General features: G+C 40.0%; 1 protein-coding gene across 2 annotated transcripts in view; it reads left to right on the forward strand.

Annotated features, from left to right (window-relative positions):
• Positions 1-19,852, forward strand: part of col4a5 (collagen, type IV, alpha 5 (Alport syndrome)) — a 62,124-nt gene that overhangs the window by 29,657 nt on the left and 12,615 nt on the right. For both annotated transcript variants that reach the window (XM_026162557.1, XM_026162558.1), the window contains exons 3-36: positions 97-186; positions 1,226-1,270; positions 1,689-1,733; positions 1,826-1,888; positions 2,013-2,066; positions 2,152-2,178; positions 3,239-3,319; positions 3,798-3,860; positions 3,956-3,991; positions 4,125-4,166; positions 4,284-4,376; positions 6,255-6,308; positions 6,467-6,523; positions 7,437-7,481; positions 7,579-7,632; positions 7,717-7,758; positions 10,353-10,446; positions 10,825-11,109; positions 11,260-11,349; positions 11,537-11,607; positions 11,941-12,132; positions 12,222-12,390; positions 14,608-14,700; positions 14,808-14,912; positions 15,108-15,205; positions 15,476-15,626; positions 15,713-15,826; positions 16,777-16,944; positions 17,344-17,433; positions 17,696-17,842; positions 17,919-18,017; positions 18,110-18,199; positions 18,856-18,995; positions 19,099-19,225. In XM_026162557.1, the coding sequence (XP_026018342.1) occupies positions 97-186; positions 1,226-1,270; positions 1,689-1,733; positions 1,826-1,888; positions 2,013-2,066; positions 2,152-2,178; positions 3,239-3,319; positions 3,798-3,860; positions 3,956-3,991; positions 4,125-4,166; positions 4,284-4,376; positions 6,255-6,308; positions 6,467-6,523; positions 7,437-7,481; positions 7,579-7,632; positions 7,717-7,758; positions 10,353-10,446; positions 10,825-11,109; positions 11,260-11,349; positions 11,537-11,607; positions 11,941-12,132; positions 12,222-12,390; positions 14,608-14,700; positions 14,808-14,912; positions 15,108-15,205; positions 15,476-15,626; positions 15,713-15,826; positions 16,777-16,944; positions 17,344-17,433; positions 17,696-17,842; positions 17,919-18,017; positions 18,110-18,199; positions 18,856-18,995; positions 19,099-19,225 (3,214 nt within the window). The remainder of the gene's footprint in view (positions 1-96; positions 187-1,225; positions 1,271-1,688; positions 1,734-1,825; positions 1,889-2,012; positions 2,067-2,151; positions 2,179-3,238; positions 3,320-3,797; positions 3,861-3,955; positions 3,992-4,124; positions 4,167-4,283; positions 4,377-6,254; positions 6,309-6,466; positions 6,524-7,436; positions 7,482-7,578; positions 7,633-7,716; positions 7,759-10,352; positions 10,447-10,824; positions 11,110-11,259; positions 11,350-11,536; positions 11,608-11,940; positions 12,133-12,221; positions 12,391-14,607; positions 14,701-14,807; positions 14,913-15,107; positions 15,206-15,475; positions 15,627-15,712; positions 15,827-16,776; positions 16,945-17,343; positions 17,434-17,695; positions 17,843-17,918; positions 18,018-18,109; positions 18,200-18,855; positions 18,996-19,098; positions 19,226-19,852) is intronic.

Below are 19,852 nucleotides of genomic sequence, written 5' to 3' on the forward strand. Positions count from 1 at the left end.
TGCCTTTCTATTATGACCAGACTGAAATTAAATCTGAAACTTATCTGGTCTTTAAATATGAAACAAATGATTGTTTGACTGTGTCATTGCTTGCAGGGTGAAAGGGGTTTCCCAGGTTTGACAGGACAGCCAGGCGTCCCAGGATTCCCTGGACCAGAAGGACCAATTGGGCCCAGAGGAGAGAAGGTGGGTTTGTAGGGCAAGGAGACGAGAAGAGAAAAGGAACTGATTTGAATTGAAACTCTGAATATATCAATTTTTGAGACGTGGGTTATTTTCTGACTTTGGATGGCGGCAGTGCATATACAAGAACCCCAACATAAGGCTCTGGGTAACTTTTATGATTTTTTTATAAGCTACTGTCGGTCAACAAACTGACTAAATAATTAGGACAATAATGTGAATAATTGCTAAATATTTAGGTAGTTATGTCATTACATGTATAGATGATGTTTTCCTGCATTAAGCATGTTTCCTGCAGTCAAAAGGTTTTCTGCACATCCCCCTGGATAAGTATAAGATACATTTTTGTTTGTCAAAGCATCAAATACAACAGAAAATCCCACAGACTTCGACGTCTTTGCGCTGTTGAAAGTGATATAATGCTTTTTAACATGCATAAGTGTTAAACTAATGGCTTGCCACTGCCAGGTGGTTGCCATGTAACATGATAATGTTATAATATACTTGTGTATAATTCAGCTTGGTTAATATGAATATGATGTTACTGTAAATTTGAAGTAACACAAAGCATTCAGGTGTTGCAGGTCCATAAACACTACAAATAGGTAGTTTTAGGCTTTTGTTAGGTGGTTGCTAGGTAGGATAATATCAGACGTGATAAGAACCTTCAGTCGCCGACGCTGCTCACACGCAGCGGTAATCCCGTAAAGGCTCGATTTGAGTGCTTTTACTTCTAAAGCGTTACACAAATCCTGAGCAGTGTTGAATCGATTTTAGCGTATAATCTGGTTCTGATGGTTAACTTTAAGCACATTTTCATGAGAACATTAGCTTTTATACGTTTAGTTTTTCACAGTAGTCCTGTTTGGATATTTACTTAAGTAAAGGACATGAATAAGTTTTCCATTACTTCTACAGTAATACTACTGTAGATTCATTACTTGGCTGTTACTGGTCTTTGATGCTGCTCACAGTGTGGAGTCAAAGATGATCAGGCTCATCATTAATGCTTTCTTGTTTGTTTGTTTGTTCTTTCTCTCAGGGAAGTGATGGACCTCAAGGACCAGGTGGTCCAAAAGGAATTAGAGTAAGTAATTCCCCCATTTTTCCTAAAGACTTCATAGGGATTTTGAGCCGTTGCCACACTGAGAAACATAAGACATGGCTCCATAATTTTATTGATTTTTTTTTTATTGAAGTTTATGGATGTTTATGCTTTTTTAAAAACACAGACACACACATAAAAGGTAGTTACATTTTTTTTAAGTAGGTAAATTTCACCTGTTTTTTTCTTCCCCGGTTAAATAAACAGGATGACTTTTTAGTGCTTTCTCAGCACTGAATAATTTGGGGTTGTAATGCTCTACTTTGGCCAGCAGGTGCCCCCATTTTACCTTATTGTACCTTAACAGTCAGCTAGGTCCTGAAAAAACTCAACACTGGATTCTTTTTTTTCACATTTCAACTTTTAAATGACACATTCTTTTTTTCCCCCTCTCTATCAGGGACCTCCAGGAACACCAGGATTTCCAGGAACACCCGGACTCCCAGTGAGATATTTAAAGAGCTAAGATAATTCTAGCTAACTTAAAATCATGCAGCATTTATGGTTAAACTTCCTGTTTTAATTCCTGTGTATCAGGGTCTACCTGGGCAGGATGGTCCTCCAGGTCCAAGAGGAGTGCCGGGTTGCAATGGGACAAAGGTATCTAATAAAGATGTCTATGAACAATAAAGCAAGTTGTAGAAGAGAAATTTCTTAAAGCCAAAAAAGAATGTTGACACTCAGCGTATCTGTCTTTCAATTTTTTTTCCTTTTCCTTTTTTAGGGTGACAGGGGTTTCCCAGGAAGTCCAGGAATCCCTGGGCAGCCAGGACTTCAAGTGAGTCATTACAGGATGAAGCATCACAGTGATCTGTCTGGTTTTGCTTTGTTTTTTCAAACTTTTCTATTTTACTCATTTACAGGGTCCACCTGGTCTGCCAGGACAAAAGGTAAAAATCAGCACACACACATTTTGTAACTTTGTTACTAATGCTCTTAATGTTAAAAATTGATTTAAAAAAATATAACTTAATTTTCAAGGTTTGAATTCAATTTTTTAAGTTATGTCCTCCACCAGCTAGAAACAAAAGAAGACCAGATTGTCACTTACTTTCCTATTGTCTCATATTTATAATATAATTTGTATGACAATCAATGAAAATAATTGTTGCATTTAGGTAAAATAATCATTTTAGATCTTAGATCCTTTTAAATCTACTTCTTTGTTATTCTTGTCATTCATTGTTCTGAATTAAAAACATGATATGTCAGCAATTTCTGCACTAATATACAGATTTCTATCTCACTGTAGGCTGATATATCTACAGCTTTACAAGCACCACACAACTCAGACTCTAATTTGAAATGTTGACTTGACTGTGCTTTGAACTTGTTATGGCTGGTAGACCTTAATTTAACTCTTACTTAATGGAGTAAATATAAATTCCCTTCACAACTGGGGAAATGTAGAAAAATACATGAAGAAAAATACACGTCCAGGTTTAAAACCACGTCCAGGTTTAAAACCACGTCCAGGTTTAAAAGGCCAAAGACGGGGCTTCTAAGGAAAGGACCAGGAAGCCAATTACAAATAAATAAACATTACACATTTTTTTTAAAAAGTTCTGTTTTGAAAATGAAACCATGGAAAATAATTTTTAAAAAATCACTATTTTTTATTTATTCATGTAAACAAAAAACACAACACAACAACAAACAAATAAGAGTTTCGCTAATTTATTTGTCAGTGTTTGCTGTGAAACACACAGATGTGAAAGCTCTACTACTGCCTCTCCTTTAGGTTTCTATAAAAATCAATTTCTATCATTTTTCTTTTAACTTTTTTTTTTTTACTGATGTCAAGTTGAGTTTTTGCTGTATTTGTCCACTAGATGGTGCTCTTTGACATTGTTTGATATTCAGAAGCAACATTTCCTTCTTTCCCCTCAGGTTCTTTCCCTTTATGAAGACAAATGTATATCTGAGCATCTCTTTCTCTTTTCTTTGCAGGGAGACCCAGGTGATGTTATCTCCGCCAATCGTTTCGGAGAGAAAGGAGCAGTGGGTTTACCCGGTTTGCCAGGAGGTCCTGTGAGTGAAATATTCTCCTTTTAGAAACACTGTGCTGCCAAAGCTAATTTACACATTTAATTAAATTCACGTGCAGATTCAAAACTTTTCAAATATGTAAGTCAGAATGATGTGTGTATAAAAAACAAAACAAAATGAATGAATGAACACAACTTGAGCTTTAGGTGTCAAACCGGTCTGTTTAATAATGCGACAAATGAAAATCTGTTTAATTTTGATCATTTATGAGCTGAAATATGACCAATACTGATATTATAAACATAAAGCCATCCCATATCAAGGTGTCTGCTGTATTTATAATTATTGACATTATTTGTTTGTGCTAATGGAAGCATTTTTAGAGCTAGGACTGTAATTTCTCACACACTCACAGAAATGCTCACAGACTCAAACAGAAGCAAAAGGATGAAAATGTTTAGGTTTTTTAAACTGTATGTTTTACCAATTGTCTGTACATCTTTTTCCTTTTATGTCACAGGGCCGACCTGGACCTCCAGGTATACAAGGTCCGGTAGGTCCCCCAGGACCCAGAGGCCTTGAGGTAAAGAGAAGCTGCTACAGCGTAAACCTTTTTTCATCAAAGTTGCACAAATAGCATCAGATTGAAGGCCAACTGTTTCTCGGTTTGTTTCTCAGGGTCGTCCAGGTGCTCCTGGTCCACCCGGGCCTAAGGTGAGATCAGACACTTTGTAACTGATCTTTAGTAAATAAAGACAAAATGATAATACATTTTGAACTATTCTTGGTCATGAAATATACTCCACTGAGCCTGAAGTGACAGCCTCCCTCTGTTTTTTCTCAACAGGGGAATATGGGTTTGAATTTCCAAGGACCCAAAGGAGAAAAGGTACCATAATCGTCACTTTTTTTACTAGAGTTATGTTCAGTCTCTGCCTCAAGCTTGTCTTCTCAGAGCTTTTACTGAATTACTAAACCTGCCACTCTTTCCCTGCCGTGACCATAGGGTGCCCCAGGTTTGCAAGGACCTCCTGGTCCTCCAGGACAGGTTGGGGAGCAGACAAAGCCGGCTGAGACTGAAATTCAGAGAGGAGACAAGGTATAACTATTTTAAAGGCATGAAAGTGGTGAAGTATTCCATTCGCCACAGAAATGAGGACTGACGAGACTAAAATTAGATTTTAAATAGAGAGATTTTACAACGTAGGCTGTTTAAACCAAGTTTAAAACTCAGTATCTCTTGCTGACAGGTGGCAGTCACTCGCTTTATTAACAGATTTTCCATATATATGAAAAAGGTCATTCATATTTTCCATAATGCATGTATTTTACATTGTATCAAAATGCCTCATCTTGGCAGTACCTAATCATTGCTCATAAAAATGTATTAAATGTGTGTGAACATATATAAAAACCAGTTTACGCCAGAGTAATAAATCACAGCCACATGATGGCAGCAGAGAGTATCTATGCCTGCCAATCATATTTAGTCATCTCATTCAGTAAAGAAATAAAAAACACCAGGCGGACATTGTGTAAAATGTAAATAAATTGCGTAAACAACGTACCAGATGTTTAAACTGAGACATTATTATGACACAAATTATTAGTTCATTTTGAATTTGATGGCAGCAACACATTGCAAAAACTATGGGAAGGGGAAACAAAAGGCTGGAAAAGTAAGTGGCATTAAAAAGCAACAGCTTACAGAGTAACATTTTGCTACTAACTGGACTCACTGATTGACAAGAGGTCAGTAAAACGATGTGGTATAAAAAGAGCCTCTTAGACAGACAGATGGGCGGGTTTATATGCAAAAAAATACATCTGCAACTACATCTGGTGGGCTTATTTCAGAATAAAGCTTTGAATATCTCATTATCTACCGTACATAATATTAAAATGATTCAGAGAATCTGGAGAAATCTCTGTGTGCAAAAGTCAAGGCTGAAAAACACAGAAACACTCGCAGAAATCACTATCTGTGAACACATTTCAATTTGCCAGCTGCAAATGCAGGTTGAAGGTCTACTGTGTAAAAAAGAAAAAGAAGCAACCATATTTAACATTATCCACAAACACTGACATCTTCTTTAAGTCAAAGCTCATTTAAATTGGACTGAAGCACAGCCTCCAGACTAAAGAGGAGAGGGACTAAGGCTACGTTCACACAGCAGGCGAAAGCGCATCAAATCCGACTTTTTTGACCCTATTCGACACATATCATGGTATGACAGTGTGAACGGCACAAATCCGATATTTTCAAATCCGATCTGGGTCACATTCGTATGTGGTACTGAATCCGATACATATCCGATGTTTTAGAAAGCGACTGCTGTTTGAACGGTCATGTCGCATTAAATCCGTCTTTTACGTCACTGACACAAGACAGACGGCAATTATCAGCTCTGGAGAAGCGCCCGATAAGACATCGTGAACACTTCCTGGCCATCCAGTGTAGATGTTAGTGAAACTGTTGGGAAGACAACGTTGGAGAAACGTGAACATTTTATTTGTACTGTATAATCTGCAGATTCTGACAGAAATCTGCAACTATCCTTTGAAGCACCGCTCCTCTAAAACAGCAATAAGGATCATTATTAGGCCAAATGTAAATAAGAAAATAACTTTATAACTTAAAGCAAAATTGGGAAACGTAAAGTCCGAAACAAGTATTTATATTAAGGGCCATCAGTCAAACAGTACTGTTTGGTCTGGGTCTAAAAAGAGCGCGTTGTGTGTGACGTCTGCTTTTGCGCATGCGGGTCACTTTGAGTGTTCACACAGGAGCACGTTTGCTGTCACATTTTAGTTGAAGTGTGAACAAGCAGACAAAAAAATCGGATTTGATCAAAAAATCTGAATTGAGCATTAAGACCTGCAGTGTGAACGTAGACTAATTGACTTGCCAAATAGATTTGGTTCAAACTCTAAACTCGTTCTGCACTGATTCTGATTTTTTCTCTTTATTCTGCAGGGTGACCAAGGACCTCCTGGCCCTAAAGGTGATCCGGGTTTACCGGGACCTCCTGTAAGTATCTCTGGTCCCCTGAACCAAATTTACCTCCACACATTAAAAGTCCCTCCAGAAAACAGACAAAACATTTAAGTTGCAAGTTGGAAGAAGTGGAGTATCTAGTGCTCTTGATGGTGACTGTGGTGTTTATATGTCTCTTTATCTCACTGTAGGGTCCCTATGGTGGGCAGAAAGGAGAAAAGGGAGAACCAGGAGAGCTGGGAAAACGAGTAAGTACAGCTCTGGAATTTCAAGCAAATCCTTTCACTAAACTTACGTAATCGCCCCTGTGTTGCTAAAATATGTCTGTTGCTCAAAGGTAAACTCAATTCTAAAGCCCTCAACATGTGTACAAGTGCAAGAGTGTCTGGAACCTCATCTCTGACATTTGGTTTAGGCAAAGAGGAAAGGTGTTGCCCAACTTTCTCAAACAATCTGACTATTTTACAGGGTTTCTCTCAGCTTTTTTGTGTGAAACTTTCTGCAAAGAGGGAACTCTCAAACATATTTGCCATTATTTCAGTTTGTACATGTCATTCCTTCAAGACTGCTAAGACACAGCAGAGCTTGAATTCCTGGGTTGAAGCAGTAAGAAGAGACCAAAGGGGATCTATGACGCAGGGTTCATTTGACTGTTACCAGATTGTATGTTCAGTATGTATTCGTAGAATATGTTCTCCAAGCCTTTTAAAGACATACTGAAACCTTATCAATAAGCCCAAAACTCCGGGTAAACCTTCAAACAGCTCTTCATAGATGTGAATACGCATACACATTATTCTACTGTGCACACAGTCATGAAGTCCAGTGTAACGTTTTAAAATGATGAACAAGACCTTGCAGACACCTATTGACTCCAGTTGCATGTGTTGGGATGTCAACCTGACCACAGGCCTAACTCAAGTGAATGAGTTAAATATTTATACTTAACAGAGGTATGAATGTAATTTTTATTATTGTAAAACTGGACATTTTAAGAAGGGAGCCAATCTTAGAATTTTTGACTCCCTTTGGGAGTCAGCCCCTAGTGGCCACTGGAGGATGTGCAGTTTTTGCCAATTTTGTAATGCTTCAGTATTCAACTCTGGAGATGTCCCCGTTGGTGCAAAGCCTGATCACCATGTTTTTTCCCCCCTTTTGCAGGGAAAACCAGGCAAAGATGGTGATCCTGGTTCTCCAGGATACCCAGTGAGTTCTGCCAACAAACTGCACAATTTATAATCCTTTTCTAAAATGTCTTATAACCTTTTCCTAACATTCTTGTATTGCTTTTTGTCACATTCAGGGGCCCCCTGGAGAGACAGGCCAGCCGGGTCTTCCAGGGAGGGATGGTGAGACAGTAAGTTTCTTCTGAGTATTTTGAATTCTACGAGTCAAACAGTAATGCCATGAACTGTGTAAATATCACTCTTTCTCATTTCAGGGACAAAAAGGTGATCGTGGATTCCCGGGTCCACCAGGGCAGGTGAATGAGAATTTATATTTCATTATTTGTGGAATATTTGTCTTACACTTGAACTCTTAGCACCATTTCATTGTCTACTTATAAATACAATGCTGTGCAAATATCCCAAGCCATCCTTCATTTCTTTGTAGTTTGCTTTAAAAATATAAAGAAATTAACCATTTTTCCTTGGACATTTGAGGCTTATTCACTTATTTGTAGTTGATTTTGAAAAGTGCCACCAGACTTTGATCCACTGATTCATTGTTAGTGAGCCCAAGCACACTGTCAGTGCAGTAAAAGCATAGCTGTCAGAGTCGGCTGCGTGGCAGGCAAGATAAGGACCCAAACGCATGATCACAGGACACAGGAGTGGAATGGAAAATAGGATGGACGATATGAGGAAAAATCTAATATCACAATATTTTTTGGCTGTATCACTATACATGATATGTCTTGAGCCCCAACGCTCCCAGTATTGGGGGCAAAAGGGATGAGACCTCTGAATTTCACCTGAAGTTCATATAAACCATCTCTACAACCACTAAACACAATGAAAACGACAAAACAATTAAAAGAACAGTTATATAATTTCACAAAATGTGCCTAAACACAAACAAGAATCCATGAGGTCACTCAGCTTGATGTAACCAAACCACGACCAAAATTCAAAAGAGGACCGAAACAGTTGTTTCATGTTCGATAAACAATAACATGGAATCGTGCTGTTTTTCTCTGTTCCTCTTGCTGATAGCTGGTAGCTCGTATCACAGCTGGTTTATTTGAAGTTTTCTTTGGTGTGTTAGGAGACATTTGCATGTGGAGTTTAAGATGGTCTTAATTTTGCAGTGATGACTTTTCAGCTGGTGGAATAAATTCGTAGCACTGCCACCTTTTGGGCAATGGTCTGACGAGTCTGAATCTCCGGGGTTAGTGATGCATTCGCAGCGTGTGGGAGAAAAAAAACTCACAGTGAATTACATGCAGACAGCTTAATATTTCCATGGCAACCTATACTTGATGGTTACTATACAGTAAGGCTGGGTTTTAATTATTGATTTTCCAATTAAAATCGATTTTAGGTTGATCCTGAATTGATTTTTAAATATAAATGTATTTTGCCAGAAACTTAAGAATCTCAGGTTAAAGCTTTCATTTCAACAACCACCAAACAGCTAAAACAGTAAATGAGAGCAGGTAAACGGATTCCACAAAGACGTAAACACAAAGCGCGGACCCGACGCATCAGAATCAGTGAGATGTTGGCTTTCTCACCCAATGACACGCCGTCGGAGCTGAAAGCCGACATCTCACAGATTCTGATGCTGCAGGTTTTGTCACTCTCCAAATTAACTGAGCCAGCAGCAAAGAAGATCAAAAATAAGCTTCACATTTGATAAACATCGTCATGAATTCCCTCTTATGCCGCGCTCACACTGTGCGATTTTGTCAGTCGCGCGATTCAGCTCCTGCTCAAACTGCACGATTGACTCGCAGGGGTTAGAAGTTCATAGGTCACGATGCAGAGTCTCACACTATACGGCCCGATGCTCTGATGCGACCTGAGTGCTCACACTGTGCGTCCATAAAATGAAGGTTATAACAGAAATTCTGTCACTCGCTCTCCCTCTCTGTCTTTCACTCACACACACACACCACCACCATCAACTTTGCTAAATTGCTAATGAAAAACATGATCAGGCAGCTGTGATTGAGCAGCAGTGTAGTTCCAACTATTTTCACGGTTGTTGTGGTCGTGATAATTTTGTGAGGCCACATGGAAAAGGCTCGGATGAGCTTTCCAAAGTTCTACAAGTTGTGCTTCCATCGCTTGTGTCCAGATCACACGCTGCACAGCCGTGCTGCGCCGTCTTTTTCGCTGACATTTGTGTTTGCGCGTGCGCAGTGTGACAAACTGCGGTGACACCCTCACGACGGTCGCTGTTTGAAATCCTCACGACCAAGCGATTGATGATCGGGAGCTCGTCGTGAGGTGTTAATCGCTTCTCGTTACCCCACGTATACTACACGATGCACGACGCACGATGAAGGCCAAAATCGGGCCGATCGGTCAAAACGGTCTCAAATCTCTATTTTCTGCATTATTTGCTTGCTTGTTATGCACCAGTCTACTGTTGTTTACAGTGCTTTCAGCCACTGTTTTTTTTTAATTACCGGCAAAAAGAAACTCTATTTTCAACTGTGCAATACGGAAAACATTTAAACTGTGTGTGTGTGATACGAATTACCCACTCCCAATGGAAAATGAACCATTAAGGATGACTATTCAGTGTACAAAGTCCACTAGTCCTGCTAACCGTGAGAAAACTGTAATTATGAGACTTTTTTTTACATTTTTAAAAACACAGCTTAAAATAAGGAAGTGTTTTAAAAAAGAGGAAAGTTTCCATAAGGAGGTGATATTTATCATAGTCTTTGATTTAGGTCCAATAGTCTGTTGTCGTATTTTATATTTATTCTCTTGTAGTTTTTAAAATATTTTTATTTTAAAAATTATATTACAAAAAAAGATTTAAGGATATTTGCAAAGTTTTGTATAGTTTAGTCCATGTGAGTCTTGTGAATTTACTTAATTCTTTTTAACATCCCATCAGGTGATTGGCGGGCCAATAGGGAATCAGGTGGGGCCTAAAGGTGAACCTGGCTTACCTGGAACACCTGGACTCAAAGGAGACAGAGGAGTACAAGGTGAGCTGAAAACACACAGGCACATAACAAGCATACTTATTGTTTGCATTACTTTTAAAGCTAGTTTATACCGGGTACCAAATTTAAGTTCCAAAACAGACATGATAGATGAGATGGTGCAACCTAAATGCACTGGTGTAGGTCTAGAATAACAGATTAAAAATACAATAATACATTTAGGGGAAAGGTTGGGATAAATTGAATAATTTAGGGTTACTGAAAAGGAAATAAAGGGATACAATTATTAATTATGTAAATTAGTTAATGGCCCTTCTTTGCTTTTGGCTGAATAAGACCATTTTTTGAGATTTACTTTTTGATTATCTTTCGCAAAAAAACAAACCAAATAACACTGAAACGTCAACCTCCTTTCTCCAGGTTTGACAGGCCCTCCAGGAGAACCGGGATTCACAGGAACCGGTAGTGGGGGTTTTCCTGGACCTCAAGGTTTCCCAGGAGAGCGAGGTCAGAAGGGAGAGATTGGCCCTCCAGGAAACTTTCTGCCAGGCCCCCCAGGTCGTGCAGGGTCTCCTGGATCCCCTGGTCCGCCAGGGCCCCGTGGACTTCCAGGCACTTCCTCAGGTCAAGACTGCATACCAGGACTTCCTGGGGTTCCTGGTGCACAAGGAGGAAGAGGTTTCCCTGGAGAGATAGGACAGAAAGGTGGGGAAATGTCTAAGATAGAATCAAAATAAATAACTCCTGTCAGATTGCTGAAATATCACCCAATCTCCCAAAAAAGTGCATAAGACGGTCTCCCCCTGCAGCCTTTTGCAGAAAAAAGTGACATTAATGATCTGATCGTGTTTTTAGGTGAGAAAGGTGACACCTGTGTGAACTGCATAGGAAGCGTCAATCCCATCCCTGGACCTCAAGGACCTCCAGGACCTCCTGGATTTCCTGGTAAGACCCCTCCCCCAAAGTTTTGTTTCCGTCAGGTGATATTAACAAACTTTCCTGAATCCACAGTAGCAGATTAAAATTGCTTGGTGGTCCTTCAGTAATGACATTAAATGTGACAATAAAGACACTGAAGTTTAGTAGACCTCAGGACAGATGTTTTTATGGTCCCTCTTGTTTTCTTCATCAGGACCTCCTGGCACCCAAGGTTTCAAGGGAGACAGAGGTTTTCCAGGAACACCTGGCTCTGTCGGCCCCAGCGTGAGTATTCTTACTTTTCCTTTCCAAAAGTGGTGATTATCATTGTGGAACTGATATAATTAATGTGTTGCTCACGATTTTTTTTCATCAGAAAAATAAGATTTCATAATAAACGCCATTATTTCTTTGGTATTCTTTGATTTAATTTCTCTGTTTGACTTCCCTGTCCCTGGCTCTTGCTTCTTTCCCAAAAAATTGATTCTGTTCACCTGGATGTAGAGTTTTACGTTTTTCCGACTGCAAAGGCTACGTCTGGGTAAACTGAATCAATTTTGGGGGATTTCCTTACCTGGATGATTGAGCATCAAGACATCTTGCTTGTTTCCTTTCCAGGGTCCTCCTGGTGCTCAAGGTCCTCCCGGCCTAAATGGAGAGAAGGGAGATCCAGGTGATCCCATCAGAGTTAATGGTTTGAGTGGAGAGAAGGGTGACACTGGTTTCCCTGGACCACCTGGTCTGCCAGGTCTGGACGGGGCACCTGGTCGTGACGGAGCCCCTGGGCCTCCAGGGCCTAAAGGAGCTCCTGTGAGTGACTTCCACTCAGTCTGTTCATTATTTATCTGAATTAACCCAAACCCCTCTAACCCCAACTAATGTATTTGCAACTGTGACAGGGCTCATTGTTGGTGAAAGGAGAACGAGGCCTCCCCGGTGAGCCAGGTTTCCCTGGTAATCCAGGAGACAGGGGCCCCCCAGGTCTTCCTGGCTTTGGAAATCCAGGACCTCGTGGAGAGAGAGGTATCCAGGGTGTCTCAGGAAGACCGGGACCTGTTGGTGCACCAGGTAAAAAAATCATTTTACGTTTATCCTTATATATATAGATAGATATTCAATGAGAGCTATTGTGATGAAATACAAGTTAGTCATACATAATAAAATAAACAAAATTACCTGATGTGTTGTGCTGTAGCATATCCGGGGAGCTATTATTATAGGCCCCTGTGGGTCTCCCTGCTCAAGAATTTCAACCCATTACAGCACAGTGTGTTACAGGCAGTGATGGGAATAACGGCGTTACAAGTAACGGCGTTACTAACAGCGCTACTTTTTTCAGCAACGAGTAATCTAACTAATTACTATTCGTATCGTTACAACGCCGTTACGGTTACTAACAAGAAAATGCGGTCCGTTACTATGTTTCAACAAACAAACGGTTGAAACTGTGTTCAGCTTACCGCATCTTACACTCAACAAAAATATAAACGCAACACCTTTGTTACTGCTCCCATTCCCCATGGGATGGACGTAGAGACCTTAAAGCCAGATACACAATGAGGCGGCTGCCTCCCAACAGTGGTCACAAACAGTCCAAATGTGTGGAGTGATACACCTGCTGCTGTCGACCTGCAGGTATCAGGCTGTGATGTTCCTCCTTTATAGCTGGACAGAAAAATTTTTTGGATGGCACAAATATTTGGTGTGGCATCCTTATTGAATGCAGAACAGCTGATTGTTCTGTAAATAGTTTGACATGTTTTTTAAATCAAGGTAAAAGGTAAATGGATGCAAATAACTTTGTTGTTTGCAAAACTTGTGCATAGGATTTTAAAACTGACAATTTATATTTGCATTTTAAAAGTTATTAAATATGATTCATTAAACATGTTTGTGGTTGTTACAGTAAAAAATAACTTTTTCTACACTGATTTTATGTTTTTTGTCTGATTTTAGATCAATTGTGTTAATACAGTATGTCAAAATGAAAACATAACTGTAAATTCAGACACGTGAGGTTGTGCTGAAAAGGATGATACCAAACAAGGCAAAGTAAATTGATTGATTGTTAATTCATTTCAACCATGTAAACAATATACAGGTACATTTAGAAAAGAAAATAAGAGAGAAAAAATACTATACAAAAGTCAGTACATTTCAATATTGCTACCATTCTGATTCATTTACACGTTGAAAGGGAGTGGGAAGAAGTAAACACTTATTTAATCCCACCCCTTTGCCATAAGTTATCATATAGTAGTTTTTACCTTTAAAATAGTTTTTAAAGGTAAAATGTGGGGAAAATCAAAAGTAGTTAAAATGGCCAGTTATACCCTGGACCCCAGAGGGTTAAACGTAACGCAATAGTTACTTTTCAAGTAATTAATTACTTTTAGAATATTGTAACTCAGTTACTAACTCAGTTACTTTTTTTGAAGAAGTAACTAGTAACTATAATTAATTACTTTTTCAAAGTAACTTGCCCAACACTGGTTACCAGTGGTGTTTGGTGACTGTGGCCCCAACTGCCTTCAGATCATTAACAAGCTCCTCCTGTCCTGTAATCAATCACCGTTCTTATAATCATCCTTACCCCTTGTATTGAGCTCCAGGCTGAGGTTGATTTCCTCCATTTCCTAATAATCACCAACAATTAATATAACACTTTAGCCCATTCGTCCTTTAATGGTCGTTTCGTTTTGCTCATGGTGATGGAAAGGTCAGAATGGAAAATTTAGATTCTGTGGACAGGTGTGCTTTATACACAAAACTCAGATCAGCTGTATCTTATTTATTGACTGTAATCCGTGTGCACATGGGCACACACCCAACCATAGGAGCCAGAATTCTGTTTGACTTCTAGGAGGATCAAATACTTATCTCCCCCACTGTACCTTACCAAATTAGACCAGTGCTGTGTCTCATAATACAGCAAAGTAAATTATATGTTGATCTAATTTATATTTTCACATTATTTATCTCTGAGGTTCTAGCTATAAAATTTTAAAGCTTAGTATATCGTCAAGCTATAGCCTGAGTTGGAATGTACTGTTCATTGCATCAAAAAGTTTTCTTTCCACAACTTGCCTAAAATCTCCTGCAGAGGTCTTGATACTGAACTTTGAAAATGATTTTACTTAAGTTACCTTAAAGAAAACATAGCAAAATAGAATGGACATAGATGTTTCCCACAGGCTATTTGACATCCATTTCATGTCCAATTTTCCTGCCGTCTGCTCACTGAAAGCGTCCAACCTTTTATCTGTGCATTTTGTCATCATGAAGGAACTAAGGGTGAACCTGGTCAGACAATGACAGAGAAAGGGGCCAAAGGAGAAAGAGGTCGGGATGGCGAGCCTGGGCAGCCTGGTTCACCAGGTACACGAGTCACTATTTTGTTGTAAAATAATATACTTTCCATTCACAGTATCTAAAGTAACATACATGCTGCCTGATTGCCTAATTTGGTCATTTCCCTTTGTTAGGTATACCAGGTCAGCCTGGACAGCCTGGTTTTCCCGGTTTATCGGGAGCGAAGGGTGAACCCGGAATCCCAGGCATTGGACTGCCAGGACCTCCAGGACCAAAAGGCAAAGATAGCGATAAACTGTTCTCTATCTGTCTTCCTTTGCTCTTTCTACCTCTGCTGTTTTGTCTTCCTTTGTCCACTTCTATTTACATTCTCTTCTCTTTAACAACTTCTTCTGAGTACTTCCCTACATACTCTCTGCTTTTTGTGTCATTGTTACCTTCTTCATCTCACACTCACTTCTTTCCTCCTCCAGGATTCCCGGGTGTTGGCGGGCAACCAGGAGCCCCTGGAGGACCAGGAAGACCAGGGATAGATGGACGTCCCGGTGAGCTGGGATTTCCTGGACCAAAGGTGTGTGTGTATATATATGTTTTAATATATTTGGATAGTTGTGTATACCAATTTTACTAACATTATTATCTGTAGAAGGCTAAAATAACAAGGATAAAATAATCCTTACAATTTGAAAATGACAGATTTTTTATATTAAGCAATTTTCTCTAAGCAACACATTTTGTTATGCATTAATAGCTTTCATTAAATGCCTCTTGTTCTGTCCTAAACTGTACTGTTCGTCCCTCCCTGTGTGCCTGACGCTCTTTTTGGTTATATGTGTGACAGGGTGAACCTGGTCTTGGACTTCCTGGTCCTCCTGGTTTAACGGGTGCACCGGGCCCTAAAGGTTCCACTGGGCCTAAGGGAGATCCTGGTTTCCCTGGTAACCCCGGTTTGTCAGGACGGCTTGGAGCTGATGGAGCTCCAGGATTCAAAGGTACTCTTTAGATTGTGTGATTGTTTTAGAACAAAATGACACCAGGACAGAACTTTGAGCTGATACTTTATTCTCTGTCTGTGCAGGCGAGCCTGGTACACCTGGTACACCTGGATCTCGTGGCCCCCCTGGACCCCCCTCTTTTGGTGGAACGGGCCCACCAGGTCTCCCAGGACCTCCGGGCCCAATGGGACCACCAGGTAAGTCACATAAGGTTTGACTGAAAAGAGAAAACTCAGCATTACAAAATATCCATTCTACCGTCAGCAGTTTAAGATGTTAGACATAATCTGATCTCTAGGCTCTGTCTCTGGGCTCTCCTGCTAGTAGGATATGCAGGAGACACCTCATCCAGGTGGATTTTAGTAGTTATCCCAGGCAGATAACAAGAGCAGGAACATTGCTCAACCCTATTTCTATAATTTGACTACTTCACTTTCAGGCTCAGCTCTGACAACCGGACGTCACATTGGTCTATCTGTCAGTCTTTAGCTTAGAGTTTCCTCCACTCTCGAACGTAACCCAGAATTCTTGAACCCCTTTACTTGGAGCAGTAACTCACTGCCAGCCAGAAGTAGCGAATCTACTGTACAGCTGAGGTTCTACATGGCCTCAGACTTGAAAGAAATAATTCTCATCCTAGCCACTATTACAAATCACTCTGGTGCAAGATGGAGTTCACTGATCGGTGGTGTTTCTGAAGCCATAGAATCAGAAACACTCTGCTCCTTGGCTGTGCCCAGAGGATCCAACATTCTCCAGTCTGGAGAACGTTGGACTGTAAGTCTAACTTACAATATGACCCAAACCCTGATTATTAGAACAAAGGGACCGAATAGCTTGTAACATTGGGCGCCAATACTTTATTCTTCCAAAATGCTTCCCACAGGTTAGGGGTGTGGTCATATACCCAAAAGCACACATAGAGCAAACTCTATGTATATAAACCCTGGAGCTGAACCACTCCTTCCTACTTTGCAAATCCAGAAGCACTGTTTCCAATATTGCAGAAGTGGGAACCAGGACAACCCCTCAAAATCTTGACCGCCCAGGGGAGTGGAGAGTAAAAATGTTCAAATTATTGTTAACCTGACAGTTCAAATGTTGTTCCTAAATGAAAAGAGGACAGTCATAATAATCATCTTTACAGGGCTGCCAGGATCAGATGGTCCAAAAGGAGACCCTGGCCCTCCAGGTCTAGACATCCCAGGCCCACCAGGAGACCCAGGAGCTCCAGGTTATCAAGGTCTTCCAGGTACTATTGGAACCCCAGGACCACCTGGAGGACCTGGTCGCGATGGTTTGCCTGGCTTGCCAGGTAAGCTGTCACTCTTCAATCATCGAAATATGGCTGTAAATGAATAACATTAGCTATATTGGTATCTTGAAAAGCAATAAAAAGCATTATATGTCACAAGTTGATAAAGCAAAGGACAAAAAGCTGTCATGATGACTATGCAGTCGATCATTTAGAGCATTTACTAACTACAAAAAGACTGGCTGAATGTCTGCATAACTTAGTATAAAGGCAGCTTGTAGGCTAGCTAATTGTTGTTAGCTCACAAAGTTATCAGAAAATCTAAATCAGACCAGCAATTAGAAACAGTTGACTAAATGATAATAGACATTTTTATGTTATTTGTATGTAATTAAATATTTACTTTGGTTTATTGATTATTCTAACTTTCTCTCCTCTGCAATGCCGGCCTGGCTGCAGGTCAGAAAGGAGACATGGGTCCCAATGGACCTCCAGGACCTTCTGGAGGACCGGGAGCCCCAGGAGGACCTGGTGCTCCTGGATTTAAAGGTACTGACACACTCCATACTTACCACAAAAATCATGCATGATAACACTTATTGTTTTAAATTGACATATGCAGAATGATATTTTTCCTACAGCAAAAAATCTATTAAAAACCTGGAATCTGGTTGCATAAGCTATGAAAAATAATATAAAAAATATGAAGTAATTTATCATTTTCAAGTAACTTGTGACCTCTGTTGTTGGTATAATTGGATTAAAAGTATGCAGCTACTCATGAAAGGGCCTGCCTGATGCATCTACACAGGTGAACCAGGATTTCCAGGTAGAGACGGTGCACCAGGTGGTCCTGGTGCTAAAGGAGAGAGGGGAGACATGGGCCTCCAGGGACCGCCAGGACCCAGTGTTCCATCGCAGCTCTTAAAGGGACAAAAAGGAGATCCTGGACCTTCAGGTAGAGATGAAAACATTTTCACTGCCCTCAAAGAGTAAAAAGTTTGAGTTAAATCTTACATATTGGTTTTCTACAGGTGGAACAGGTTTTCCGGGTCCAAAAGGTGCTACTGGTCTCCCTGGTGACCCTGGGTTTCCAGGAACAGATGGCAGTCCTGGCCGCCCTGGACCTCCAGGTATGAATTCACCCCTAATGCATACATACTAAGTACATACATAAATACAGACAGAAACAGATTTTTAACATGCTATTTCATTTTTTTTGCAGGTTCTAAGGGAGATTCTGGTCGCCCAGGAGGTCCAGGTATTCCTGGGTCTCCAGGACCTAAAGGCCAAATGGGAGACATGGGAATCCCAGGTGCTTTTTATCAAAACTTTGGTCCTTATTGCTGTAGATGTTAGTAATTAAAGGCCAGTGTTGTGTGTTGAAATATGCCTATACAAATTAATATCCTTCAGGTCTACACCTTGTTTATTAAATGTTGTAACTTGCTATAGAGCAACAGACTTAAACCGGCATTCGTTCTAACTGCCAGCCATCGGCCAAACAAGGTGACTTGTTTGGCCGATAAGTTAAATTTAATTGAAGTCTTAATAAAATGTGCTCGCTTATCACTTGATTTAATAACTCAGTAAATATTTCCTACTAAATTTATAATGAAAACTCTTTTTTGATATATCACGATGATCATTTTTATTTGACTTTTCAACTATCATTTCATGTAGAGCACACAAATGACAAATAATGAAACAGGTTATGTTTTTTTTAATATAGTGTTTACATAGTATCCTTGTATTATTAGTCCCACTTTCATACACTCTGGCTTTCAAAGCAAGATGGTGGTGCCCAAAGTTCTGAAAACCTGTATTGGTTGCCCACAAACCAATGATGCACTGGTGTGTTGGTTAGTGTTACTAAGGAAGAGAATACCTGATTCTGTATCTTAATGACATTCTTTTTTTAAAACATTTGTTAAACTTTATTTGCTACTTATCCCTTTAATGAACACACAGGACCACCAGGGCTGAAAGGTGTTTCAGGAGTGTCGGGTATACCAGGATCCCCAGGACAGCCAGGACCACCTGGTAACCAAGGACCCAAAGGTGAGCCAGGTTCTGCTGGCGTCGGACCACCTGGACTAACCGGACAAAAGGTGCATAATCTAACCACTCAGATTTCCTGGTAAAAAAGGCAAATATTATTATTATAAATAATATTTTGGTGCACATTAAAAGTTTTTGTTACATCCTTTGTAGGGTGATCCAGGCCTGCCAGGGTACCCAGGAAATCCAGGCCTAAAAGGAAACCCGGGATTACCAGGTCCCACAGGTGTGACGGGAAGACCAGGCGATAAAGGTGACCCCGGACTCCCAGGATTCCAAGGTAAGTCTGATCATAACAGATGTAGAAAAGAAGAATGAAAAGCTGAAATAAGTTGCTGATATTAAACTGCAACTGCATTGCATTAGCAAGAGTATAGAACTTGACTGCATGCTGAAGTGTCAAACCCTAACCCGTAAAATGTTCCAAAAGTATTTGGAAACATGTACTTCTAAAAGTACTTTTATTGCACCATGTTCATTCACTCATGAGCTGCTGTAGCATGAATCAAATGGCTGAATTGCCACCTCAGCATGCAGCCAAGTTCTATAAGAGTCTTGCTAATGACCTACTAATTGTATTCAGGTGTGTTGCAGCAGGAACACATGGAAGAGTTTCAGGACACCGGCCCTCGAGGACTGGAGTTTGAGAACCCGGCAGTATTTTATCTATTAAAGATACAATTATAAATTTTTAAGGCAATAAGAAAAAAAAAACAGCATTAAAATACAACACAATTAATGGTTCTGGCTGGTAAATCTGGAGAGGGTGACACGTTTTTGCCTTCACTGGACCAAAACAAATTTAAAAAAAGGAGTCGACTTTGAGAATTCAAGGAATTAGAGAAGGAGTCTGTCACATTACCATTTCAAGCATTTAGAAAAATTAAACCTTGGATGAGAGACGTTG

The sequence above is a fragment of the Astatotilapia calliptera genome, chromosome 3 (genome assembly GCF_900246225.1).
Source record: "Astatotilapia calliptera chromosome 3, fAstCal1.2, whole genome shotgun sequence".
NCBI lineage: Eukaryota > Metazoa > Chordata > Actinopteri > Cichliformes > Cichlidae > Astatotilapia > Astatotilapia calliptera.